This window comes from Falco punctatus, assembly GCF_963210335.1.
Source record: "Falco punctatus genome assembly, chromosome: 12".
Lineage (NCBI taxonomy): Eukaryota > Metazoa > Chordata > Aves > Falconiformes > Falconidae > Falco > Falco punctatus.
In genome coordinates, this window is record NC_137592.1 from 22,705,634 (window position 1) to 22,732,904 (window position 27,271).

At 47.2% G+C, this 27,271-nt stretch overlaps 1 protein-coding gene across 14 annotated transcripts; it reads left to right on the plus strand.

Moving 5' to 3' along the window:
• The first annotated feature begins 2,489 nt into the window (after positions 1-2,489).
• Positions 2,490-26,021, plus strand: TRAF5 (TNF receptor associated factor 5). 14 transcript variants are annotated; one of them, XM_080407951.1, is made up of 14 exons: positions 9,147-9,325; positions 9,411-9,550; positions 12,501-12,574; positions 14,826-14,975; positions 15,348-15,718; positions 16,845-16,902; positions 18,157-18,258; positions 18,826-18,990; positions 19,297-19,374; positions 19,749-19,823; positions 20,093-20,185; positions 21,086-21,226; positions 21,738-21,906; positions 22,451-26,021. In XM_080407951.1, exons 5-14 carry the CDS (start codon positions 15,504-15,506, stop codon positions 23,026-23,028), a joined length of 1,674 nt encoding a protein of 557 aa, XP_080264077.1. In that variant the 5' UTR covers positions 9,147-9,325; positions 9,411-9,550; positions 12,501-12,574; positions 14,826-14,975; positions 15,348-15,503; the 3' UTR covers positions 23,029-26,021. The 14 variants fall into 14 exon arrangements, with proteins under 14 accessions (XP_080264079.1, XP_080264084.1, XP_080264075.1 ...); XM_080407953.1 differs by lacking the exons at positions 9,147-9,325; positions 9,411-9,550 and adding an exon at positions 2,490-2,735; XM_080407954.1 differs by lacking the exons at positions 9,147-9,325; positions 9,411-9,550 and adding an exon at positions 8,314-9,116.
• Positions 26,022-27,271: the final 1,250 nt, after the last annotated feature.

Here is a 27,271-nt window from a genome sequence, read left to right on the forward strand (position 1 = left end):
CTGTTTTGTAATGTAGTAATGAACTCTGACTTCAAGGTTGGCTTAATTTTGTCACTTTAAAAAATGTAAAATGTTTGCACACTAAAGTTTGGCAGAGAACGTGTATCCTACATTGTTCAAAGCTAATGTAACTCTACAGCTTTTTGTACAGTTTATTTTAGTTAATAAAGCAAAACGGTACTAAAAAATGACAGATTTTACAAATGCAAGGCATAATCTGAATGACATGTCTTCTAGGAACAACATTTGCAAATTATGGATGTACAAGAACTATCAGATTTAATTGTTGCACTTTAAATCAGAATGGGTATGAAGTTAAGCAGGTATTTCTGCATTAATAAAACAATCACTAAACATTGCACATCATAGTAAAGCAGTTTAATTTTCTTACAGCTGATTGTGAGCAAAAGGAATTAGTTACCTCTGTCCCTAGGTTTTCTTTGTTCTTTATGTTGTTGGGATTTTTCTTATATCATACAGTGTTTATTGTGGAAACTTTGCAGTTCGTAGAAAACGGAACACAAACCAGTAGCTTACATATGTAGGAATTTGTGTATGAATAGATGAGAAGTGCAGAGTTCAGGGAAGAGTTGAGGATGAAGGTTGCTAGAACTGTGTTGTACCTCTTGCTAGCAAAAGAAAAGAATAGACTGAAGTTACAGCTGATGCTAGGCAGAAATGTGGTTGTCAGGTGAAAGCAAAGCCAGGGCAAAGAGAAATATCTTGAAATTGTTTGCTTAGAGGTGCATTTCAAAATGCAAAGGAAGCTGCAGAGGAGTTAGCAGCTGTCACGGCCACAGTGCAAAATGGCGCACTGTGAGTTGTGCTGAGTACGACTTGGTAGTTTTAATAAATGTGGTGAACCTCCAGCTTTTCCTGAGGTTGAAATGGCTAAACCTCAGAGTTTGCCTTTCTCTGAGCAAGTTAAAAGCAGGCACCATTGCGATAAGACATCTGCTTTAAGATTGCAGGAAGTTGTAGGTGAGATGTGAAAAGCAAGCAAACTCTTGAACACCGCTTACAGTCTGTTGCTGATGAACTAGACATCAAAAGTCTGTAGCCAGGTGAGGAGGAGAGGCAGAATATACATGTGACTATCTGGGCTATTTAATAAGCAACTGGCCCATGTTTTATAACGGATCCTTGAAACTGAAGCAGAAGTGAAAGCGAAGGAAATTTTTTTCTCAAGTGGTACCACTAGTGAAGGCTGCTACTTCACAGTCATGTCAGTTATTCTTTAATCTTAAAGCTCTTACTTCAGTGCATAGAACTACACTGGAAAACTATAGCAGCAAAATAAATCCTCATTGCTGTTACTGACTTGGAAGTGTTCCCTTGGACTGGCCCAAAAGGAATCGCCACGGATCAGGGATTGTGGTGGGCTTCAGGGGTATGATGCTGTGGTAATGCAAACCGGGCCTCCTGTTACACTTGCTGAACCTGAGCTGTGATTTTAAAAGCAGTGCCTGCACCTTGATGTTTGGTGATCTTTCTGACAGATCTTTGTCCCCACAAAGCTCTCTTCTGGGGAATTATTAAATTGTGCAGTAGGAGGATTGTGGATGCAGCAAATGTCCGTCTTGGGAACCTGATCCCATCTCCAAACTACCTGTTTACATTTTATAAAGCTATACTGACAAACACAATGCCTGTTGTTCTGACCAATGTTCCTGTGAACTTCCCAGGCAAGTAGTACCCAGACTAATCAGTTTATTCCTAAAAGGTAAGAAAGAAAATTAAATACTCGATTTTTGCAAAAGGGAGTGTTTTGAAAGGTCCCTACTGTGATAAGTGGCCTCTGCACCCTTGCTGGCCTCCCGGAATGGGTGTCGTGCAGACTGACACCCTTGGCAGCGTCAAAGCTGAGTGATTTTAGCAGCAGAAGAATCTTTCTGAAACCATTTTACTACTATTGTTTTCAGAGCTCATCTTAAGGCAATCCAGATAACACAGCCCAACTGCTGCTTTTTCCGATTGTTTCTTTTTTTGTCAGCCTTGGTGCTTCTGTGCGTGCCGGTACGGTGTTTTCCTTAGAGTCTGCTTTTCGTAGAAGTGGTTTAACATGAAAGGCAAAGGGTGGCAGTAGGTGATGGGGAGCGAGCGGGAAAGCAATTGCCCTCGCACCGTTGGCTGGAGGAGCGTGGCTGCCTCATCTTGTGGTCCTAAAAACCCTTTTGGTTATTTCTTGAGTAACTGGCAATAATACTGGTGTGTGGTAACAGCCGGTGCCTGTGTTTGCGTATTTAGCATGGGGTTTGCTGGGCTGTTTCTGCACCATGGGTGTAAATAACGAGAAGAGTAACGGTGCTGCCGTCGGCAGGGCGGGCGGCCCGGGGCAGAGGTGGGCACAGCCCGTCTCGCAGACCGGCCCCGCAGCGGGGGGGTCTGGGCTGCCGGGGGCGCAGAGCCCGCGGTCGCTCCGCGCAGGCGGCGGCCAAGGGGCTGCCGGAGCCGTCCCACAGCCCGACAGCCGCTTCCTCCCTCGCCCGGCAGCGCTGGGGCGACGCGGTGCTGCTGCCGGTATGGGGCGGGGCCGCGCCGCCGGGGTCCCCCGCCCGGGGGTTGCCATGAAACCGAAAGCGGCTCCCGCCCGCGGGGGCGGCGGCAGCAGCCGGGGGCGGCGGCACTAGCGCTTCTGCGCCGCGCACCGACCGCGCCCCGCGCAGCCAGGGCGGCCCCACCGCCCGCGCCCCCCCGCCACGGCCCCGTCGGGAGGGCGCCCAGCGCCGGCACAGGTGCGGCGGGGGCGGGCGGGCCGCGCCGCGGGGCCGGGGTCACGCCGGGGCCGGGCCCGGGCGGGGGAGCGGGGCCGGGGCCGGGCCCCGCGGGGGCGGCTGGCGGGGCGGCGGGCGGGAGGCCCGCGCGGCGGGTGACAGCTTGCGCGCGGCGGGTGACAACCTGCACGCGGCGGGTGACAGCCTGCGCGCGGGGCCGGGGCGGGGCTGGGGCGCGTTCCCGCGGGCAGGGCAGGGCCGGGCCGGGCAGGGCGGCGCGGGCAGCCTGAGCGCGGTGCCCCCCCAGCTGAGCGCGGCGGCTGCGGAGGAGCCCCCGCCCGCCCACGGCGTTGCAAGTTCCCTCCGGCGTGCGGGGCCGGGCCAGCCCCCGCCGGGCGCGCTGCGGTGCGCTGCGGTGCGGTGCGGGCTGGCAGCGGGAGCCGCGGGAGCCGCGGGAGCCGCAGGCCCGGTGCGCGCCGCGGGGCTCGGCGCGGCGGGGCAGGAGACAAAGGAGCGGGGGCCGCTCGGGTGAGCGCCTGGGCAGCGGCGCCGAGCGACCCACGTTGCAGGGAGCCGTGACAAGTGCCCCCGCTGGTGTCGCCGAACGGTGCTGGGGGTGGGGGAAGGGGTCTCCCTTCGGCGGGCGTGCAGGGGGACCCAGCTCAGGCCCTGGTTCCCCTGAGTGACAGCACTCTGGGAGCACAGGAGGCAGCAGGCTTCGAGCAAATACTTCCAACGCTCTTGGCCTGAGGAGGGGAAACGGAGGGCTGCTCTTGCTGCACTTCTTGAATGGCTTTGCCTGGTGCTGGGCTTGGCTGCGCCTTCCCGGTGCCAGCCAAGAACAACTTTCCTCAGAACTTCCGTTTGATAAATAGGGGATGGCTGAAAGGAGTGCAGCGTTGTGCTAAAAATAGCTGGGTGGATTTAGGTCAGGCGTGCCTCCAGGCTGGCAGCAGCAACATGGTCGTATTTTTAAACCACCCCAGCTGATTCCATGCAGCGCACGCAGGTGTAACGCTGGGCGTTGAACTGAGGCGCTGGGGGGACACGGCCCTGCCTAGTGCTGCATCTCGGTCCGTCAGGGCTGCATTGCCTTGTTGCTTTTGATCCTGGTGCGAGCTGCAGTGGTCGTGTGTTGCACTCGACCTAAACCCACCCAGAGTAACTTCCTTTGCTGTCAGCCTTGGTTACCTTGTCTGTTTCCATCATGTGGAGAAGTGTTGGCCGTGGGTGAGGACCCCCATGTGCCGGGAGCTGTGAGAGCAGAGGGCAAAACCGCAGCCCTTGGCTGAAGGGGGTTTATAGCTCGAGTCAGGAGGGAGGGACGTGCCGGTGTGCAAGAGCAACAGGAGATGGTGTGACCCTCCGGACCAGTGTGATGGTCAGGAGCCAGTTGTTCCCAGCTGCTCAGCAAAGGAGATTTTACAGAAGAAATTTGAAGTAGAATAGCCCGCTCCTATTCCTCAAAAAAATCTGCCCTCCCACTACACACTTGCTCAAATACTTAACAAGGAGGCAGTGGGTGCCTGGTATCATCATCTGGCCAGAGATGAAACCTGCCCTTTTAAATTGCTTGAGGGGATGCAGGGACAAGTGGAGGGAGACTAGAACAGGCTTTGAATTTAAGAGGTTTTGATGCAGTGGGGAGGTGGAGGGATGGACGGAGAGATGATGTGGTTGTAGCTGTGGCTTAGAAAAATTATCCCTGTGGCAGCACCCCAGGTGGATAAATAAGTAAAAGATTGCATTTCAAGAGAAATGAGTGTTTGGAAAACCAGAGGAGGAGGATGGACAAGAGTTTTATTTGTGTAAGCGGACACAAAATACTGTCTCTTATGGAGATATGAAGCAGGAGAAGTCGGTGATACGTTGTGAAGATCTAATGCTTCAAGCCAGAGAGAGATGAAGGTTATGGGCCTCAGTGGAACGTGGGCTGTCAGTGCCGGGGCTGGACGCTGAGGGGCTGGCAGAAGGTTGGGGGAGGCTGGGGCGGTGGGCTGCCTCTGAGCGGGCACTCACCTGCAGCCGGGCGCTGAAGGAGAGGCAGAGTTCAGCCTGTGCAGGAAGATGCTCTGCAGCAACAGGAAACCCTGTGAGCGCTGGCCAGGAGGCTCTGGCTGGAGCTGTGTAAGCTGCTGAAAGGTGAGGTTCAGAATAACATCACGAAGGAAAAAAGAAGGAAAAAAGAAAAGCGTGTGGTGCTCACAGAAACCGTGGAGGGCACAGGAGTAATCGTGGAGTTTAGAGAGAATGAGGAGTGATATCCAGGAGGTGACAAGACTTCAAAGCTAGAAAGCTGCTGGTGGTGACTTGGACAAAAGGATTTTCAAATAGGCGCAAAAAGCAGAAACCAGACAGCTCTTTATTTCACCCCACAGGCTCGCTAATCAGTCTCCCAAAGAGAGGAGCATAGTTTTTACACAGCCATCGAGGCTACAGGCCAGGTCAGGAGCTCTTGGTTCTGTGCCACACATTGTTTGGGCCGCTTTGCCAAACCCCTTCAGTGAGCAGCTGCAGACTTGTAGGATGCGTCATCTCCTGGGCTTTACTTGTGTCCCATCTTTAAGCTAACCTACAGCCCCCTACCTTCTTCAATTCCTTGACCCTTTGATTTTACATAAATAGACATTATTTATCATCAATAAATAGCTAATTATGGAGAGGTGTTCCTCTCTCTGGCCCTCTAGGCAGTCTTTAGGAGTTGTAACTTTTCTTGGGCTCCTGATGTCCTTGAGGCAGTTGGTGGTGATACAGGTAGTTTCTTTTATCTCTCAGACATGCCGTTCCCAGTGGTGGTGAGCAGCGTGCCAACCCGAGGGTGCTGCTGCACACCCCGGCCAGCCAGCTGGGATACCATACGCTATCCCTGCGTCTGGGCCCTGAGTTGAGGTGAGGGTTTCAAAACCTCTTCTTTTGCTTTCCGGCCCCTTTTTGTCCAAGTTTCTTGGCAAATGACTGTGAAGAATTAATATTCACTCTGTTAGTTGTCAGCTCCTTATCAGTACCAGTGTGGGCTGCAATGTGCAGTTGTTCCATCCTCTTCCCTCAGCCCAGGCAGAAGCTAACCTCTTTACCCCAGTGTGTGGCTGGGCTTGGGAAGGTGAGGAAACTTGAGTCATGCATATTGCTAATAAAAATGCTGCAAAAATTTCCATAGTCTCTCCAGCTCAGTCTTGCAACAAATAAACAAGTGTGTGAGAAACTGTCTGCACCCTAAACCACAGTGGTTTTGGTATGGGACTGCCCGGAGTGCTCTGTAGTTAAGCATGTTTGTCTCTGTTGGGTTGACAGATAAAGAAAGGTTTTGCATGTGATATACTGCCATTTGCATACAGGGGTTCTCTAAGGGTAAGTATATTGCTGTGTGCTTATTTTACAGAATATTGAAATGTAAAAGTTACTTTTTATTGTTGTTGTCACGCAAAGCCACCTAGTGACTAGCCAGACCTCGAGGAGAGGAACAATCTGCAAAGCGTTTTTTCCCAAAGTAGTCTCTGTGAGACGTGCGGTGATCAGACCTGTGCTAAGTCACAGTTTTCAGTCTCATCTGCTACATCCCTGCACTTGAAACTGGAATGTGGCCCTTACGCACTATGAAACAAACAAAAAAGAAAGGGTTTAATTATTGCCTTAGAGACAGCAGGTACAAACAGCTGCCAGATCATATATTCAATTAAAGATATTATGGAAGGCTACTGGGCACTCTCTATAAAGGAAAAATAAAAAGAACTTATCCATTTGTCTGTCTCACTGTCACAGACATTAAACCTTGCGTTGTGGCCATATTTTACTGAGGAATTCTGAACGTGGATGTTGGTGGTGCTTGCGATGCACCGTGAGGTCACTAAAAATAGCGACGTTGTTCACTGCTGGCAGCAGTAAAGCTAAAACTGGTGCCAGCAACCAGAGCAGGGTTGGAGGCTGCCCACAGCATGTTTAGCATCCTTCTTACACGGCACCTCGCCTGATGCCAGAAGGGTGGGTTTGCCTCTCGCCCGCCATGGCTGGTGCCTGCGCCTTGCTGCTGGCGCTCTCCCGGGCCCCTGGCATTGCCGGGGCTTGCGGCAGCGCGCACGGCTGGGCGGCAGCACAGCTCTCAGCTGCAGGTGGCATTTAGAGAAGGGGTCGCATGAAAGCACCGCTCTCGGTTCTTGCCTCTGTAAGTCTCCAGCCTGTCCTGTTTGATCTCTTGGGAAGGACTTCTTAAGAACACAACTTTTCCCCTGTTTTTTTAGGAAAAGATAATGGTGACAATCTTTGCTGTCACTGCTTTCCCAACAGCGAGTTCCCCAATAGCGTTTGGGTTTTGACGTGAGCAAGTTACCTTTTCAGTGAGGACTGTGACAAGAAAAATGTGTGTCCATATGCTGTCAAACGTGTGCCTACATTAGAGCCAAATCCACTGAGGTCATTAATTCCTGAGGCTGCAGTGGGGGCAGCCATTCACACCTAGGAGGTGGAAGCACGGCAGAAGAAGGGGATAGCCAGCCTTAGCAAAGTTTGAGTTCATCCTAGTAATTTGGATGAATAACCACTGAGTTGATTCATAGGTCTCTGTATACGTGCTGATTACATTCTTCCTTAGGGCTAAGTCAATGGGTCAGAGGCATGGAAATTTAAACCCAAAACTCAGGTATTTGTGGCCAAACTGACTGAATGGTCAAAGCAGCTGAAGTCCCAGATAGTGTGTCCCCTTGGGGAATGGAAGGAGACATAAACTTAAAAGCCCCAAAGGCCTAGTTCTGCCAAATGTGTAACGGCCCATTATTTGTTAGAAAATGTGAGGACTTCACTTTGGCTCCAATAACCTAAAAGAGAAAAAATTAAAACCCGTTAGTGGTCTTGCTCTCGGTCCCTTGTTGTTACCTCTTTTCAGTAGCTTTTGTTTCTTTATGTTGTTCTTGTGTGTCTCTTTCTTTTCCTTCATTCTGTTTCCTAAATGCTGTCGCTATCTTTTTGCTCACTTTCTTCCCCTTGAGCCTGCTTGAAACTTGGTCAGGGTTTCAGCACTGCAGTTGGCACTGGAGGAGATCGAGGGCTGCCCACAAACAATAACACCAGCCTATTGCTCTCTACTCATCTGCAGAGTGAAATTGTTTAAAATTCAGATCCTGCTCCTACTCAACTTCTCCATTTGGGGGTTTCCCCAAAGCTTCCCAGAAGCAGATGGTGCTTCCTGGAGCTGTGCTTGCAGGGTGCTACGCTTTCTGCAGTGCTGCCTCCTCCCAATGAAACCAGCCGGATCCATCCTTCCTCCAGAGCTGCCACATTCAAAGGGAGCCCACGTACGGCCTGTCGTGCTGTTCTGGTGCCCACCTGTGCAGAGGTTGTGTACCGTTAACAGTTTGACGAGGATGCACCCTGAGGACATGAGGTCATGGCAAGGACAAAAGAAGATCCTCTGGTTTAAAAGGCTTGATGGTAGAAGTGAGCTTAGGCTGCATCTAGAAATACAACTTAGATCAATTTAATTGATCCCGTAAAGAAGCAGCATGCCTTTGGATTGATGCCTTTCCCTTTGCCACTGACTTCAGCAATGACTTCTTTGTTCCAGAGCTTCAGAGAAGGTTCAGGAAAACACACAGTAGGTTGAGATGCCTCCTGGGAGGGGAGATGAAAATTGAAATAGGTTAGAAATGCTCTGGGTGCAAGTTCAGTTAAAGGGAAAAGGATGAAGAGGGTGTGTGTTGCATTTACTACAAGATAGAAGAGAAGCTTTCTTTGGAAAACTACTATTTGAAATAACAGGAGACTTAAAAATTATCACTCTTTTTAGAAAATAAGATACCTTATTTTAGGGTGGGAGGGGGAGGACTAGAACACCAGGGGAGGGAGAGGAGAAGAATAAGGAAAGAGTAGGATTAGAGATGGAGCCCGTGGCAGTGCCGCCAAGGCAGCATGTTTTTGGTCTGGGGAAGGAGGCTAACACCGAGTCAGTGGAGATGCAGACTGCCAGGAAGCCTGTGTGCACAATTAAGTTCAGGCTACAAAATCATTAGGGTTTACAGCCACTTAAATTATGACAAACCCAAATATAAACATATATTTTCTTAAAATGGATTTATCTTGGAGAGTTCTGGTTTAAATACAAAATGACCCCGTGCAGCCTGTAGCGTGAGTGGGTGCGGTGGCTCTGCGACCGAGCCGGGGCTGTTCCCGCTGTGAGCTGCCCCTTCCCTGCCTGCAACGCTGGGGTCCACCCAACACCACAGGGTTGAACCTGGGTTTCCTTATCTGCTTATGTGTTTCCTGCTTCCCATGTATTTTTTCTTCGGTCACATCACTCACCACTTCTGTGAAAGGTGAAAACTCTTCTGTATCTGGGACAAAAACTGCGAGGATAGTCCTTGGTAACCTTGTCTTGCTCCAGGTGGTAAAATCTGCAGTCCCTGCATCAACACAGTAAGGGGAAGTGCTTTTCAATGGCTTGCCTTTTATCCTAACGCTTTTAAATCATTTTTAGACGTGATCTTTTCAAAGCTACGCTGGGGGATTTCCACTCCCTTGCTGTTTTAAAGCGCTTGTACTGTTGTTTTAACCACAAAGCTTACACTAGCGCGCGCTCTCTGTCTCTCATTTTCTCCCCATTGAGGACCAGCTACAGTTCTCAGGTACGGCTTTACCAAAATGTGTGCTGTTAGTGCCGGCAGGATTCTAACATTAGACTCCTGCTAGAATTATTTCTCATCTCTGAAGGGCTCTTCAGGGGTGAGCCATGGCACACAGGGGCACCAGTGGTGTGGGGCTTTGCTGGGGGAAGGCTGCAGACCTCAGAACATCTCAGGAACCAAGTTCATCCCCCTAAACCAGCAAAGAGGTGCCAGGGTGTCATGGGGGTGAGTTGCAGTGCTTTCTTACCAAAATTTCTTTCGGTATTCAGGAAGGTGGTAAAACATCCAGGTATTGCTACAGGAGTGATGGGAACAAAGTTATTTTGTAGCTGTGAATAAGATTATTTTAAGGCAACAGCTTTCCAGCTTACTGTAACAATATTGCGTTGATTAGATGTAGAGAGATTCCTTGATAATACAGAATTAATTAAGTAGTAGGATATCCTGGGAAAAGAGTGCATGTAGCAAATAGGCAAGCTCACTGCGAAATCAAAGCTACTTCAGCACCAGACACACTTGATTAGTTTTAAGAGTGTATTTTTTTTACAATTTTTTAAAATGTTATCTGTGTTGTAATCTATGACATAAAAACCCCAGTGAAATCTGGTCTTACGGGGATTTATTGTAATGCTTTGGCTGTAGCTCTGTGCAAAGGAAACCCTACTGTCTTACTTTGCCCAGTGAAAATTTGCCTGTGGAGATTACAAACCGATGCTTGCTTAGTAAGGTTTTACTGTGCTTTGAGAGTAAGGTAGTACTGGAATTTGAATGGGGCAATATGGTCTGTATACAAAATAAACCAAATTTGTTCTGCTGCCCTCTGCAGCAACATTCCCTGTGGAGCATCAGGCACATATTCAGTCAGAAATTACTGCTGTTAGAATTATTCTCTCCTGGTTTTTAAGGAATGAGGACAAAAGCAGAACAACTGAGACTAACTCGCTGCCAGGTGAGGTAGGAGCGAGCCCTGAATATCAGTGGTGGGTCTGTGTTGGTGCCATAGGGAATCATTTCCCTCTGCAGCCTCTGGGCTGGGGGGCCACAGACGATGCAGCTGGGTCCTTCTCCCCCATGGGTATTCTGCAAGTGTGTTTTGTTGTCAGCAGTCAAAAATGTAACTCTTCCTGGGCTGGAAGGGACAAGGATGACCCCTCAGTGATGTCAGGTGTCATCATCTGCTTTTTTCACATGGCTTCATATAATCAGCTATATCTTAAATATGTACTTAAAAATGTATAGATGTTTTTAGTCATTCTTTAGCAGACTGTTACCTGCTCCACTCCATATGTTAGGAGTCGGGGCATGTATTTCTTATCCCCAAAATGCAGTGGTTTTGTGGAGGACCTTATATTAATAGTAAATCATATAGCTTTGCTATTTTAATTCAAAAGTACTGGAGGCAGCTAATCTACCTAGTTTATAAGGCAGCTTGGAGAGCACAATTGTAATGCAAGGTATTGTCTCCTCCATCATATTTCTGCCTGTCAGCTCCCAATGAAGTGAATTGATCTTAGACCCCTAAATTTGACAAAACTTTCCCCACTGTGACTAAGACAGGTTTCCATTTCTGGTGTACCATAAAAGGCAGATAATTTTCAGAGGGAGGGACAGGGCATCTTCTCAGACTTGTCCCTACCAAGTGCCTTAGGGCAAAGCAGTAGAGCTGATCTAGAGCTAGGTGTATGGGAACGTAGGTATATAACTGGTTTTTCTGTGCCCTGTTGAATGTATTTCATGGAAGCGTGATAAGTAAGGAAGCGATCACCGTGCTTTTTACTGAGCAGTACCCCAGTCCTGGAGGGCAGCTCAGCATTACCCTCCCCCTCGTGCAGTGAACCTGGCAGAGCTGTGCTCTCAGCCCTTACTTGCTGAGCAGCAGGACCGGCGATCACGTCCTTATCCATGCGTGATGGCCAAATCTGTGATAACAACTCACATGTTCGCCCTTCTCAGTCTAAAAGACATGGTGGTGTTCAGTGCCTCGGGTCTGCTGTCCCAGAGGTTTTGTTGCTGCAGCCTGCTGTAGCGGTGCGTTCGTAGCTCATGGGGTGATCTACAGACCTTTCTCTGTTCTCTTTAAAAAGAGTGACCACATTATAGGGATGGTTTTCTCTGTGTGCAGTAAGTATGTTTTTGTGGCTAAAAAAAGTTAATCTGTCCACAGTAGTTCAATGTGATATCAGCCTTGCGTACCACTTCTCTCGGTTCTGGCTGCTGCTGGTGTAGATAGGCAGCAGCGCTGCTGGAGGGGAACTGCTTGAACACGGCTTGAAAAATGTTAATGCAATTTTATATTATAGTAGGCCATGCCCGTGCTGATTTTTCTCTTTATTATCCTGTTCTGTTCATGTCTTCCTTGTTTTCTGAACAGTAAGATATACTAAGTCTGGAGCATTTTAATGGAAAATGATTGGGCTCAGTTTGGTGTGGTGGTAGTGAAAACAGGATAGCACATACTTAAGGAAGTTTATTTTCATTGTGTAAATTCTCCCTCTCAGATCATTTCCAGTGAGGTTAAAGCCCGTTACATAAAGAGTTGTTCCAGAAGCATTTTGCATGTGCTGCTGTTGGTGCAGGCAGGGCTGGGATGCTGAAATGGTAGGAAGGTGCAGCTGGGACCTCTTTGTACTGTGCTGCCATTGAGCTCCCACTCTTTGGTAGCTGTTTATAGGACTTGGGCTTAGCTGCTAGTGATTCATACTACTTTTCTATATGCAGTCAGAATTAATTCTATTTATTTCAGTATATGGAAATCCTTTTTTTTTTTTTTATGTATAGATTTTCAGTGTCCATAGATTGGTTTGGGATTTTTTTTTTTTGTGTTGGGGTTTTTTTTGTGTATGTGCTGTTGCAGTGGATTTGCAATGAAAATCCCTTTGCCGTGTGTGTTGTGCATCTGCCACAACAGCATTTTTATGCAGCGTGAGCCCGCCGCGCTCTAATATTTTAAAACAGCATTACAGTTCACATGCATGCTTAAAAATTGCAGTGTATGCAAAGAAAGGATGCCTTTCCATTGCTGTTTAGCTGTGCACAGGCAGAAGTGAAAGCACACCTCACCTCCTACATGGGCCATGCACTAGTGTAGGCAGGAAGCTGATGCAGTTAGCCATTGGCGTACTCTTGCTGTCACAATAAAGCACTTTTTCCACTGATGGTTTCCCTTTGGTTTCAGTTCAGAGAGCACAGGCGCAGGCACTGGAAGCCAGAAGTGGAAGAAGAGCTTCTGCAATCCGCCCTGAGTCACCGGTGGGTGCTGGGATGGGAACTGCGCACTGTCTGCGATAGTTTGGATCACATCCCACCGAGCGCTGGCTGGTAGTAGGTCTGGCACAGGGCTGTCATTTCTCAGCTCCTCTGAGCTGGTTTTCCCAGCTGATTCACGTGGGCACCTCTCCAGCTTGGGTGAAGCATCACCATCCACAGGCCCTCTCCTGGGGCAGCTTGTTTCCTCCAGCAAACAGCTGCAAACTCTGCAGCAAACCTCCTGCAAGGCTGGCAGTGGTGGCAAACGTCCCCGGTCTCTGGGGCATGCAGCGGTTTCTCTTCTGCCCTCTGAGCAGGCAGGTTTCCTTTCACCCGAAAGCACTCTTGCCTGTGACCTGAGGTGCCCTCAGCTGTGCAGCACGGCCCTGAGCAAGGCTGAGGTGGAGGAGGCACTTCCGTGGAGATGCAGAGTCTCTATTTTTAGGAACGGCGTCTGGGTTGGGTGCATCATGAAGGTGTTTAAGGAGATAAAGGCTCTCGTTTCAGCAAGAGAGTTGGAAGGCCTTGTACCACAGCAGAGTGCTCCTTGCAGAAAGAGATGGGAATGCATGTGGCTGCTCCTTAGAGCAGCAAAAGCTCTGAAGGAGTTTCTGGATGGGATTTTGGGCTGGTGGCTGTGTTTCTTCTTGATGTATCCCATAACTTTGTTGCCTAAAACACCTGTAACATTCTTCACCCCAGCTAAAAGTACTTCTGGAGTTATGGTAGACCTTAAAGACAAAATGGGTAAAACATGGATTTTAATTTATTTTTTTTTCCTGTGCTTTTACATAGTGAGGCATCAATTTGCTAAAGCACACCATCAGATGATAAAGTCCTGGAGCGTAATAGGACTCGGGGAATTGGATGCCCTGTAAATGGGAGAGAGGAAGGAAGTCGGTTCTCACTGACCCCGAATGAGCTTATAGGACATTTGTCCTGTAGGTAGTCTGTGCTGTGGAAGTTAATGGTGACAGCTGCCCATCTGCCTTTGAAGCAGCAGGCATGCTCTGCCGCTGGCATCTGCTACCAAGGCAGCCCAAGCACAAGGCTGGTAATCCCTCAGGCTGCGTTTTGGCGTCTCTGGTTGACATGGGGAAAATAAATTGCTCCTTATTAAGTGTTAGAGAACGAGGAACCCCATTTTCAGAGGAGAAAAGGTCAGCTATTTAAAAATGAAAGGGACGACATGGACTGTCATCTCAGGTTTGAGGCAGAAGGCTGTTCATTTGGAGGGACTGAATAGGGTAATTTGCAAATTCCAGTCACAATAATAAGTTTTTGTGCCTGGAATATGATTAGGGCTTGTATTTGTCTGGGTTCCTAATGTTAGATGATCAGTTTTGCTGCAGTGAGTCTGACATTCAGGCTGGTGGAGGGCAGGGAGGCTCTCACAAGCTGGGCGGGTGAATGCTGTGTGCAACCACAAACAAGGGTGCTGAGTTACAGGAGCACGTAAATGTTTGCTGTGAAATAGATCTTCACTGATTCAAGTGCTTTGGCTTGTTTTTGAATCAGGTACTTTATCTGTCCACAGCATTTCCTTGCCCAGTATGGGATATTACAGTAGAAAGGAAAATGGATGTTGCTTTCTGAAGCCTGAGGTGGGCTGCAGCCGTGCTTGGGCTGTGCATAGCACGGTACCAATCGCTGCTCTCGTGGGCTAGGAATCCATCACAGCAGGGGGATGGGGCAGCGTGTCGGTACTCGGCACACAGTTTCCTGCCAGCCGTAAGGTTGTTAATGGTGATGTGTTGGCCCTGCTGCCCTACGAAAGCAGCAGATACCCTCGGTGATCTTACAGGAGCTGAGTCAGAGCTCTTGGAGAGGTGCTGATGCCAGTAAGAGTGACTGACAGGGCAGGTGACGCACACAGAGGAGAAACAGCATCCCACGGCACAGCTGTAAAATTGAGAACTTCCCCCATGGAACGGTCTGAGAGCTCAGGCGCATTTGTACACACCCTGTAAGGAAAAAATGTCTTCTGAGCACAAAGCCGTGAGAAATGAAAACCAGAGTGGCTCCAGCTCTTGAGCTACTCGCAAAAAAACTACTGCAAGATTGAGGGACTCATGGCAAATCTCAGGGTTTGTGACTTAGGGATGGAAACAAATGTTGCTGGTTTTTCCTATTAGGAAATGAATTGCATTCCTGTGCTGTATATGAGCTTTTGTGGGTTAAGAGGAAAAACCTCATGTCATGCTTCTGATTGCAATCTTGCTTTTCTTTCTTTTTTTTCCACTGCTTCTTTCAGACAGGATTAGTATCGTCAAGAACTTGCACATAATTAAGTAAAACTTTGGAGAAAGCAGAATTAGAGTTTACTGCTGTAGATGAGTGATCAATGGGAAAAAGAAAGATGTCAAGTTAAGAGACTTTAGCACCTGTTACGCCTAAACTGAAGGTAAAATCCCCTTGCTGCCTTTTTTTTTTTTTGTATGCTCCTTGCTGTGAACCACAAAGCTGTCTCCTGCCTGAACCGGTGCAATGAACTCATGAAGTCATGTGGGTGGGCTCTGTGTTAAGTGTAGGTTTTCCTGGTGGACATCAGGGCCAAGACTTGGCCTCTGCTTTCCCCACCTGTATCTGTGACTCTTGTAATTTTTTTGAGACTAAAAGTTGCTGCAAGAAATAATAATAATAAAAACCAACATAAAAATCTCTTCTGCAGGATAATTTTCAGATTGTGAAACATTTTTCCGAAGGAGTGTGCTTTGATGCTTGTGTTGTAACCATAATTTCGTGGTTCTCTGAGCATTTTGTTGTTCTTCCGTAGTTGACGCCGTGTTTCCCTCCGAAACCTGTTGCACCCCGCTGCAGATGACAGCTCTCCCATGAGCGGCAGCCCGCTGCAAGCAGTAGCCGAGGTGGCGTGGCTGCCGGTGGAGATTCGAAGGGATTCTCCCTCTGCCTGGTTCCCAGTGCAGCTCCCATGGCCTGTGACGAACCCGCTGCTCTCTCGAGCTTCTTCACACGCCAGAACTCCGCCAGCGCCATCTCTCTGGACTTTGAGCCTGACACCAACTACAAGTTTGTCGAAACCTTGGAAGAGCGGTACAAATGCGCCTACTGCCACCTCGTCCTTCGCAATCCCCACCAGACGGGATGCGGGCACCGGTTTTGCCAGCAGTGCATTCTGTCTTTGAGGTCAGTGCAAACTTCTCCTGCATCCCCGTACTCCCCTTCCTAAAAAGAAGTCAACGCCTTCTACAAATCAGCAGTGAGTGCCGTAATAATAATAGTACCGATGTGATAAAATGCTGGAGGGGTCAACGGGAAGACTCTGTTGAACTCAATAACTGCACGCTCCGTGTTTTAAAGGTGTCTTTAAAGACCTTACCTGGTGCTGGAGAAGAATACTTTGGTAACTGCAGCGAAGCCAGCAGACAGAAACTGATGCAATCTTAAGCACTACTGCGTGAGACGCTGTTTCGGTCTGTCTGTCCAGCACTGTGCTGCTGACATGAATTCGTTGCGTTAATGCCCCACAGTATTGACACGGGTGGCTAATTAAGCTATTTTCATTTGCTTCCGTATAATGTCTTTGATTTCCATGGAGTTATAAAACTGATGTTAGTCTTACCCAATACTACAGTCAGATCACAAGGCATCCATCCGCAGTTACGAATGAGCTTACCCCGCAGACCCGTCTGGGAGTACATTACGTACCATTTGGTGTGCCCGAGGGCAGGATTTGGCCCGGGAAGACTGCGGAGGGACCTGTTTATGTGGATGGAAGTCACCATTCACATTTTATGAGTTTCAGATGCTTCACGTTTGCTGCTTTCTCCCTCTGGCATGCCTCCCTTTTTGCACGGCCTTAATAACTGTTTTCCTGTCCCTTATTGTAGGACTTCTGGAAGCCTTTTAAGACAGGAGCCATTAGATCTTCTTTTACTGGTGTAAGAAGGAGCACGCTGCTTGTGCTAGGCAAATGCTGGGTTTAGTGTATGTGATGGGATTTTTGCAGATAGACATTTAAGAGCAGCAGGTGGCCAGAGAGTGACCAAGTCCTCTTAATTAAAAGCCATCTTAATTAACGGTTGTAGGACAAACTCTTTCTGTTACATATTCACTGTTGCAGCTGAATGCCCTCTTAGAGCTGTGGGCATTTTGGCTGTGTAGTTGCCAGATGAAAGTGTTTTTGAAGCACTTTTTTGGTTTTTATGGTATCTAGTACTGCCTCCTGCTGCAGTCAGATTCTAGCATAGGGAAATTTTGTAAAATAAATGAAATTGTCTGTGGATTAACATGACTTTTTCTTTTGATCTAGAGAGTTGAGTGCAGTACCCACCTGTCCTGTTGACAAAGAAACAATAAAAATGCATGAGGTAAGTGGCTGTAATTTTACTTCAGCAGTCAACATCTGCATGGAAAAGGCAAGACAGCTGAGAACAAGGTGGCTCTTAGTCTGTTAGTCCTCAGGGGCAGGGCAGTTTTCGTCTCTGAAATGATGCTAACAGAAGCAGTGTGTTCAGTGATGCTCTCTCAGAAAGGAAGTATGGGTGTATAGCTAAAGCTTTAATTTATAACTCATGTTAGCCTTTTGCATTTCCAGTAAAGTGTCAGAGAGTTTCACAAAGCTTTAAATTTTCCCTTGTCATCAAATGTCTTTTTTTTTAGTGGAGAGTTTATTGACCTGCCTTTTTCATGCTCCATGTTGCTGGGTCAACTTATTTATCTGGTTGTCTTTGTTTTCACTCGGTTATAATTTGCTGCCTTACTTATTTCCATTATATCTCATTAACCCTGTAGACTTCATTTACTTTTGGGTAATTTTTTAGAGGAAAAGATGCTTCTTATTTTGCAAGCTACTGATTATTATTTTTTTAAAAAATAATTTAATGGATTGATTTGTCCTTATTTATATGCTAAGGCTTGAAAGTATGCTACATACTTAGTCCTGCCAGAATGAATTTTCCAGGGAAATCAAATGTCTCCTTCCTCTCTCTCGTACTCATGATAGGAAATTGTAATCAGACTGTCCACACGATTTTTGTTTTTCGTTCACTGTCTTTGTGCAAATTTTGCTGGCAGTAGTGCAACAGCAAGCAGCTTTATAATTCTCCTTACAGGAAGATCTCTAAATAAGACTGAAAGTTTGCTCTAGGGGCTTAATTAGCTTCTGCATACACAACTGGGAACGGTGCTCTTTCTCAGAGTCTATAGAAGGGCTATCTCTGCATCGTCTCCATCCCAAAGGCACGCTGCACTGCTTGAAGATGAGAGGAGCGTGCTCAGAGCTGGTTTGGCCTTTGGGGTCTGTTAGCTCCTGCTGCTTTCTTCTAGATACAGGCAGGCTCTGGCAGTGGTTTTATAGCTTCTGATCCTGCTGGCTGTGGGATGGATCAGCATCTGTGGAATAACTATATGGGGAAACCCCCCTATGCTTATTAGAAAATTCATGTGTGTTTTAATCTATATTTTTAGTGTAAATTTTCAATATGAATTATCAAGAACCATGCTCTGAATTACGGAGTCTACACCTGTGTGCTTGAAAGATTTGTTGTGATGTTTTGCTTTTTCTGTATTCTTTATAGCATCCTATGTGACTGCGTATGAAGGCTGGTTTGCTTCCTTTACAGGTGTTCAAAGATAACTGCTGTAAGAGAGAAGTTCTCAATTTGCATGTGTTCTGCAAAAACATTCCTGACTGCAATTCAAAAATAATTCTGGGACGATATCAGGTTAGTTTGCTTGATCAAGTTTTGAAGCCTTTGATTTTCATGCGAACTCTGTGTATTTATGATAAGCTAAATTCTGGTGGTGATTTTCAGACTTCAGAGTTATTGTAGCAATGTAATTTAAGGACAAGGACTATGACTTAGCTATGCACTGTAAGTAACAAATCTTAAGCTCAAAATATTATGACTTGTTCCCACTTTGCCTTAGGTTATTTTTTAAATAAGAACCATTTGCTTTATGTAGCTTTAGTATAGCCACAGCATCTATACATTCCTTCTGTATGCTTAGGCACCATGTGATGGTTGATTCAAGAAAACTTGCCAAGACATACTGGCCATTTGGGCCTCTTTTCAGTGTATCAATGGAATGAAAAGTGGAAGTCGTATAAAGGACTCTCTAAATTGTCACATTTGCTTTAGTTTTAAGGTTGGAAAAGGGGAACACTTACGGAGGAAAAAATATTTGGAGCTTTGTTTGTTACCAAACTGCCAAATGTTTCTGTGGGTCTGTTGGGCAACTGAAGATGCGATGAAATACTTTGGGGTTTAATTTACTGTTGCGTGTTGCAGGAGCATCTTCAGCAGTGTTTGTTTGAAAGTGTGCAGTGCACTAATGATGGATGTTGTGATCAAATTCTTCGGAAAGACTTGAAAGAGCATTTGAGCCAGCACTGTAAATTTCGAGAAGAAATGTGTCAGTACTGTAATAAATATGTGGTGTTAATTAACATAAAGGTAAGATTATAAAGCATTCCCTGGGAATCCATAGCACATGTTTCCTCTTCATGTTGCTGAGTGAAACGTTTCCAGCGCTGCAATGGGGCTTAACAAGTCCTGAAACAAAATCTGGCTGAGTAGCTGAAGGAGAAAGTATAATAAATGTGCTTTATATAACACCAATTGCTGTTGCTGTCCTATGAACAACAATGTGATAAGGGGCTTGCACATGTATGTTTGGCATTACTTTTTGCATAGCTTCCTCTACATATGCTACTTTACAAAAATACAAACCACTGCCTTGTTTTGTTTGTTTTTCCCCAGAATCACGAGAAAAATGACTGTCCTGATTATCCTGTGCCTTGTCTCCAAAACTGTTCACAAATAGTTCTGAAAAAAGAGGTACTATTATTTTGTTCATATACTGTGTTTCAGCAGATCACACACGTTTATGAAAACTGAAAGTTATGTCGCAGACCACATTGGCCTGTGCCAATAAAACCTCATTGCTCGAAGTATTTTCTTTGGTCCTACAAGGGATTTATGCCCCATCTTACAAATGAAGTATTCAGTCGCTGCAAACCATTGGCATTTTTGCAGTATGGAAAAATATCTGGCTTGCTTATGGACTCTGAATACTCATTTTCCTGTTTACGAGATCAGTGGTGTCATAACGTCGACCTCTGTTCACCCTTTATGCAGGCATTCAGATTTTATCAGTGCAGCAAATTACTTAATATTTATTTCGTTACACCTTTCTTTGTTGATACACACAGATTGAAAAGCACCATGCTGTGTGTCCTGAGGCGGAGGTGGACTGCCCCTATAAGCAGTATGGCTGCCTTGTAAAGGTACTGTTATATAGATCGTTGTCTGTACTGGGACTGGAATTTGTCTCCCAAACCAATCAGACCAATTAATCGAAATAACTAGTTTTTGTTCTTTCACAACCATTTCTACTATTGGCTAAGATGCTGTATTGCAGAATCAGGGGAGCCATTCCCTCGCTTCTAAAGCACAGAGGAGATATTTTAAATGCTTGCATCAATACGTTTTTTTACTAACAGCTTCAAAAATCTTACTATTTTATTCTTTCCCTTCCCCCTCTGCCTCACTAAAGGTTAAAAGAGGGAAACTTGCCGAACATGAAAACGGAGCCCTGAGGGAACACATGCTGCAGATTTTAGACAAGAACTCCCGGCTGGAAGAACAGGTAAGTTACATTTAATAAGCACTCTTCAGCAGTTCTTGGCTGGTCGGAAGATGATACGAGATTCTACGTTTGTTGCCTGGTTTAGCTCATCTACATTTCAAAAGACTGTGTTTATCAGCTTTGCACACCTCAGAAGTCAGAATAAACTCTTCTAGTGAAGTCAGTCAAGTGGATGGAAACCTCTCTGTGCTCGGGCACATATATTCTCCAGCAAGCACGGTGGCAGGCTTGTTGCCATCGCTCACCCCGTTTGCTTTCGGTCTTTGCTTACAGTGGATATGAGGTTGGGAGATAAAGCATTTTAAAGTTTCAGTGGCTGGTCAGATTGCTCCAAAAAGGAGCCTCTAGATGCCCAAGTCACACCCTCTGTAGAGGCAGCGTGGGGTAGTGCAAAGCCAGTTGCAAGCACCCTTCCACTCACAATCATTTCTGTGGCTCCCAGCAGGTGACACTGGGTGTATGCCCAATCCTGATGAGGGGAATTTGTGCTACAACTCAGTTTTGGAGTTAGTATCCCTCACTGACTCATCTCTTTTACTCGTTAGACCTCAGTAGAGGAAGAAGAAAATAATAGATGTATATACATGCACCCAGCAACACACATGGATGTGTGTGCATGTATGTACTGTCCCACTGTAGAGCAGCGGATCATCATGATGGGGATGAGAGATACGAGTCTCTTTGCACCTGTTGCCACACAGATCTGTTAAAGAGTACGATTACCTTATGTTCAGTTCTTGCCAGCACTTATCCATGAATTGTGAATTGAGTAGTGCTATATCTAGCTAAGATAGTTGTAAATTTTTACACTTTCTCTTAAATAGTCACATATGTTTTAATTTGGTCATCATATATTTTGGTGTGCCTTACCGGTTTTACTCTGTTTTTTTCCATCTGTAGATATCTGACCTGTATAAGAGCCTGGAATGTAAAGAGATTAAAATCCAGCAGCTAGCAGAGGCCATTAAAAATTGTGAGAAAGAATTCAGACAGTTTACACAACTTTTTGGTAAAAATAGCAACTTGATGGTAAGCACCCAGGTGAGACATTGATTTTTACTTTCTTTGCCAATTGCTTTCTTGATCCTGAACTATGTTCATCCCGTAATAGTTGTCATTAATAGCAGGACAATAACAAATCTCCCAGACACTTCACAAGCCCTTCTCGTTTTTTCACAATACAGCATTGTCTTTTCATTTTAACCAATAAAGGAGTTTGGATATCTCATCTGGGCAAAAAGCACTGTACAATCCTCCTAGCCAGATCCCCATGGCAAATATGCAGGTGTACACGAGTAATCAGTTGAATTAAGTGATGCAGCGTGAATGGGTCTGAATGAGGGATGACTTCTCAGTCAGTAAATGTGCTGAATTAATCATGAAGGAGCATTGGAATACGTTCCAAAGGCAGCAGAGTGCTTTGAATGCAGCATGTAGTTGATATTGCTGACGTGCTAAAGGCTTCTTTATCTTATTTCAAATGAAATGGCTGATTTTATGGATGTCTCCTGTCTCCGCTTCCCATCCTCTTCCAATGGCATGAACTGGGAAGACTCTGGCCAGTCACCTGGATAAGTCTGCGCGCCTAGAATCACAAGTGAAACAGCTAATACAGATGGCAAACCAGCAGCAAAGTAAATTTGACTTGCGACCTTTGTTTGACACAATTGAAAATGTGAAACAGAAGATTGCTCTGATGGAGACATATGATCAGCGCTTGGGTATGTTGGGACTTTCGGTTCTTTTCTGCATGGGTGTGGGGTTTTTGCTGGTTTACTGGTAGCCAAGTAGAGGCTCTGGTGCTAGAGTCTGTCAATTGCAGCTCTTCACTAGAAAGGCCTTTCTTCTTGCTTTTTAAGACCAAACCATGGTGATGGGTGGTGCATCCTTCCCCTGCTCCACAATCTCTCCTGGATTCCTGTGGCACTGCGGGGCCAGAGAACTGGCCTTGGTCAGGCCGGTGCATTGTGATGGAGGCAGTGGTACTATCCATAGTCAGGCACTAAAGCTGATTTGTAGTTACCAGTTTTCCTTATTCAACTACCAGCTGCGATTACAATTTTAAAAAGTTAACAGCTGTAGTAACACTAGTTCACAGTCTGTACTCAGGCTTGAGCAGTTCAGTTTTTGCCAGCTGGAGTCTGGTTGCTCTTCGTATCCAGCACCCTGACAGTTTTATTTTACCAAATGTTTCTCTCCCCTTCTCCCCCCCTCCCTTCCCTTTTTTTCTGTTTTCTCCTCTCCCCCTGCCCTGACCTCCCCCAGTTGTTTTGGAAGGTCAGTCCAGCAAACACGATCGCCAGATCAATATTCACAAAGCACAGCTCAACAAAAATGAAGAACGATTTAAGCTTTTGGAAGGCACGTGCTACAATGGGAAATTAATCTGGAAAATCATGGACTACAAGATGAAGAAGAAAGAAGCAGTGGAAGGCCGTGTCCTCTCCATATTCAGCCAGCCCTTTTACACCAGCCGCTGTGGGTACAGGTTGTGTGCGAGAGCCTACCTGAATGGGGACGGCTCAGGAAAGGGGACGCACGTGTCTCTCTACTTCGTCGTGATGAGAGGGGAGTTTGACTCGCTGCTGCTGTGGCCTTTCAAGCAAAAAGTTACACTTATGCTTTTGGACCAAAGTGGGAAAAAAAATCACATTGTGGAAGTCTTTAGAGCTGACCCCAATAGCAGCAGTTTCAAAAGGCCAGACGGAGAAATGAATATTGCCTCCGGATGTCCACGCTTCGTGCCGCACACGGTCCTGGAGAACACCAAGAACACCTACATCAGAGATGACACTCTGTTTTTGAAAGTGGTCGTGGATTTAACCGATCTGGAGGAATTGTGAAAAGCGTGCCCGATCAGTGTGACTGCTTTAACTGTTAAGAAATGCTTTCTTGGTGACTACCAGCCATGCAATAGTGAATTGCCACTAGTCAACGCTACCGATTATGTTTTGAGGCTTTTGGACTGCATAACAGATAACGAATTGCCAAAGCATCAGCCTTTCCTTTTTTAACCTTTTTTCGAGACTGCGTTTTTAAGGCAGCTGTAAGTCCAGGTTGATGTGAACGTGCATTTGATCCAGACTTGGCTCAGCCCAGCCTGGAGGAATGCGTGACTCCCATCACCAGACTGGCATTCAGAGACAAAACTCCTCCAGTAAGCCCCATGGAGCCCAAGCAGGCCTGTGGGCTCCCGTCCCTCACACAGAACTGAAGCCATGCCTAAGCGTGAAAGTCCATTTCGCCTGCCTGAAATGGAAACATTTCAAATTAGCACATTTGAACCAATGTATCTTGATCCCTCTATCTCCTGGGTTTTCAAAGCAGGGAGAATGGCTTCAGTTAGGCAGGGAAAACATTTATGTGGGATCTTGCATCTTGGTTTGGTTTGGTTTAATTGTTTTTTTTCCAGAAAGCCCAGAGGAAGATGGCAACGCCTCTTACTTTTCTAGCCTGGTATTTCAGCTGTATAGAATACCCCCAGCTGACAATAGCTTTGTTATGTCCTTTCCGTTCCTGCCTAGTGCCTTGGGACTGATGTCCATTGGTGGTAAACATCCACAGTCCCCATCTGAAGTTAAAAGAAGCCTTCTCACCTCTCAGGACATGGCCAGAAGCGGGGCACTCGGCCAGCCTGCCAGCCCTTGGCTGCGCTGCTGGAAGAAGAGGGGCAAAACTCCTGTACTTTCGCTCTCACATCTGTGCAAAAGAGATGGTTCCTGGCCTACCAGCTCTACAAAAGGCAAGAAGAGCTTTGGATATCTGCCTAGGAAAAAGCCCATGTAACGTGCACTGTTTCCCTCTGCTAGAAATTTGGATGTTTGGGAAAGAAGGGGGGGAAATGGATTAGGGAGCGCGGTTCTCAGAGGTAGTGCAGCTCTAGTGTTTGTTAAAGGGTGAGACAGCTGCCGAGTAACAACTTCTGACCGAAGTATGTCTGAAGACCTTTATTTTTATTCCAAGTTCCTTCCATACTGCAAGGGAATGCGTGCATTCTATGGAGTTTATTGGAGACGCACTAAAACCACCAAGATCAGGCACTGAGGATCAAGTGACAAAGAATACACGTGCCTTTTTAAAGCCTTTTGGGTGCCTGTAAGAGGGATGTACTTTTGCACACTCAGTCATTTTGTTATTACAAGTGACAGAATTTTGTGTCTCATCTCTCACAGATCAGGTAGCGTAACACCACAACGTTATCCATTGCTCCTGCGGTTCACTGGCAGAGCAAGCCCAGAGCTTGTAAAGAGACAGCAAGAAATCAAGCTGGGTTTAGAGAGTAAGAGTAAACTAGGCAGGATAAAAATCAAAACGGGGCACAGACTGCAAGGTATAAGGCAGAAAATTCGAGAGGGCAAATGTGGCAAAACCAAAAATGCCCTTTGATATCAACTAAAATAATACAATTTGGGGATTGATACTAAGACAAAGGCAAAATCCAGTGTTTTGGATCTGCAATCTCATTGCTAGTCCCTTACTTTGCCACACGGTTTATGGGATGTAATTCAGACACAAATATTTTCAAATTCAGGGGTGGAGGGGAAGAGACCTTAGTTATCTGTACCTCGTGGGAGGTTAGCAAATCTGAAATCTTTGGTTTGATTTAGATGTCCTTTTTGTTGTATGATCAGGACGTACTGGGCCTCTGTAGGGGCTTTGCATGTTCCCAGGGACAGATGGTGAGGAATGGTTTTTATTCTCTTGTAAGGCTGTGGCTGACTTTAAGAGTCATTTTGGCTGTACAACAGAGAGAATTAGGCCTTGCGTCCCTAATGCTTCACTACAGAAAGAGCAAGCTTTGTTTGAAAATGGTGTGGCATTCTAGGATGTCAATCCTGAGCCTCAGACGTGGACTTCATGTTGATGATTACTTTAATATTTGTCGCGTAACCTTCAAAGTGGCACAACTTGCATAGTAACCACTAATAACTGACGGAAACGTACCAACCGTGTTTCACGGGACTCTCCAGTATGTTAAGTATAAAATACAGAAAGCGATAAAGAGCTTGAACAATCAAGGGAGAAAAGACAGAAAGGATGCGGTCTGTATCCTGGCAAATTCCCAGCCCTCTCTGCCTCCACCATCCCAAGTATAAAATGGGGATAATAATACTTGCAGAAGCGTTAGGGCTATTTAAATGTTTGTGAAGAATTTTGAGCATGAAAAGAGCTAAGTATTATTAAAGCTCCATTTCTAATTGTTAAGAGTTGGTGATGGCATAGTGATGTGGATAAGTGTTTAGTGTGTTCCTGGCCAGATTTTGAAAGCATGTTCAGTTTTAGCCCATCCGTACTGCAGTCTCTACCTACCAGTTGGGTTTAGGTTTTCGCCATGAATATTCTTTTTAAAATTTTGAAGCACAAATGATACATCCTGGGTGATGGAAACATCCCTTTTGAAATACTGCCTGTTTTATAAAGAATTAGTTGTGAAAATTAATTTTTTTAAAGACAATCTTCTTTAAATTGGTTCTTTTTATCACAATTGAGAGATTTATGTTAAAATTTTCAGCAATTTTTACTACTTGTAAACAGGATTTAAAATTTTATCCCATTCCTGATAAAGAAAAAAATGTTGTATAGCATGAATTGTCGGGAAGAATTTTGATGTTGCATGAAAAACACCAAAACCCTTTTCAATAATATTGTACTGGGTAAGTAACCAAAAGAGCTTAGGATATTTCTACGTCAGCATACAGTATGTTTCTAACATATTTATTGACAGTTTATAGTTGTTTGAATATATCTTACTACAATACAGGTGTTTTTCTAGCCAGATGTCATCACTGCATATGTAAACTAATGTAAGAATAAATAATTTTATCATTCTCCTGGAGGGTGGCATATATTCCTTTTGGCTGGATTTAAGCAGGCTTTTTATAAGGATGTGGAGTACCAGGGCTTTGTTTACATCCAAAAAACCCCTCCAACGCTGCTTTAGATTAAGAATGGATGTGCTTCACAGGTATTTTGGTTTATACTTGACTAGCATAAAGCAGCTGCACATAGAGGTTCAGAAGATTGTGAGCTAAGCCAGATCAGACGAAGATCCACGAGGTCTGCGGATCCATTGGAATCCAAACGGGCTGTTGTTTGTGTGGAGCACAAGTTTGGGGCTGAGGGTGGATTTGTTTCAGGTTTGGGCCGGTAACAGCTAACAGGAATTGCTCCAGCGCCCCGTGATGGCTTCATGCTTGAACACGGCCCTTTAAACGTGGGAATGGAAAACTCGGGGGGTTAGGCCTGCCTTGCTGGAAAGCAGCCCGGAACAACGCTGGCACCGGACCCCCGTGTCCCGGGGTAGCCCCGGCCGGCGCTCGGTGCCGGGATGCCCCAGGCCCCACGCCCGGCACTGGGGAGCGGGGCGGGCAGCCCCCGGCTGCGGCGGGAACCAGCTCCGGGGCAGGGCAGGGCCGGGCCGGCCGGCGCGCCGGGAGCGGAGCCGTGCGGAGGGGCCGCGTACGGGTGCGCAGCGAGGGGCTGGCGGGGAGGGGGGCAGCTGTGGCGTCCCCGCCGCCCCCGCAGGGGGACGGGGGTTCCGTGGGAGCGGGGCTGCAGCCCCAGAGGGCAGTGGTGGGGCCGGGCGGCGAGGCCGCAGGGAGCAAAGGCCGGCGCTGGCCAGGCGGGGCGGGGGACGCCCTGCGCGCCCCGGGGAGCAGCCGCCAGCCGGCGGTGGCACAGCCCGCGGCTCCCCGCGGGGCACGGCGCAGCGCGCTGCGGGCCAGGCTCAGCGCAGGCCCGGCTCGGAGCGGCAGGGCTCGCTCGCCGTGCGCGTCAGGCGGGAGCCCCGGCGCGGCTGCGTGCGGACTCGCTCCCCCCGCAGCGGGCGGCGGGGCCCCCTCGCCCCAGGGGCCCACCCGTGCGCGGCGGAGGCCGAGCGCAGCGACCCCCCGGGAGCCCACGGCCGCGCAGGCACCGCCCGCCCCGCACGGGAAGCGGCGCCCGGGCCGCGGCAGCACTTCCGGGGCGCCAGGCGGGGCCCGGGCCGCCCCTCGGTCAGCGCGGCGGCGGGGCGGCGGCGGCTCCCGGAGCGGGTCGGGCCGGGGATCTGGCGGTGCGGGGCGGGAAGCGGCGGCGCGGCCGTAG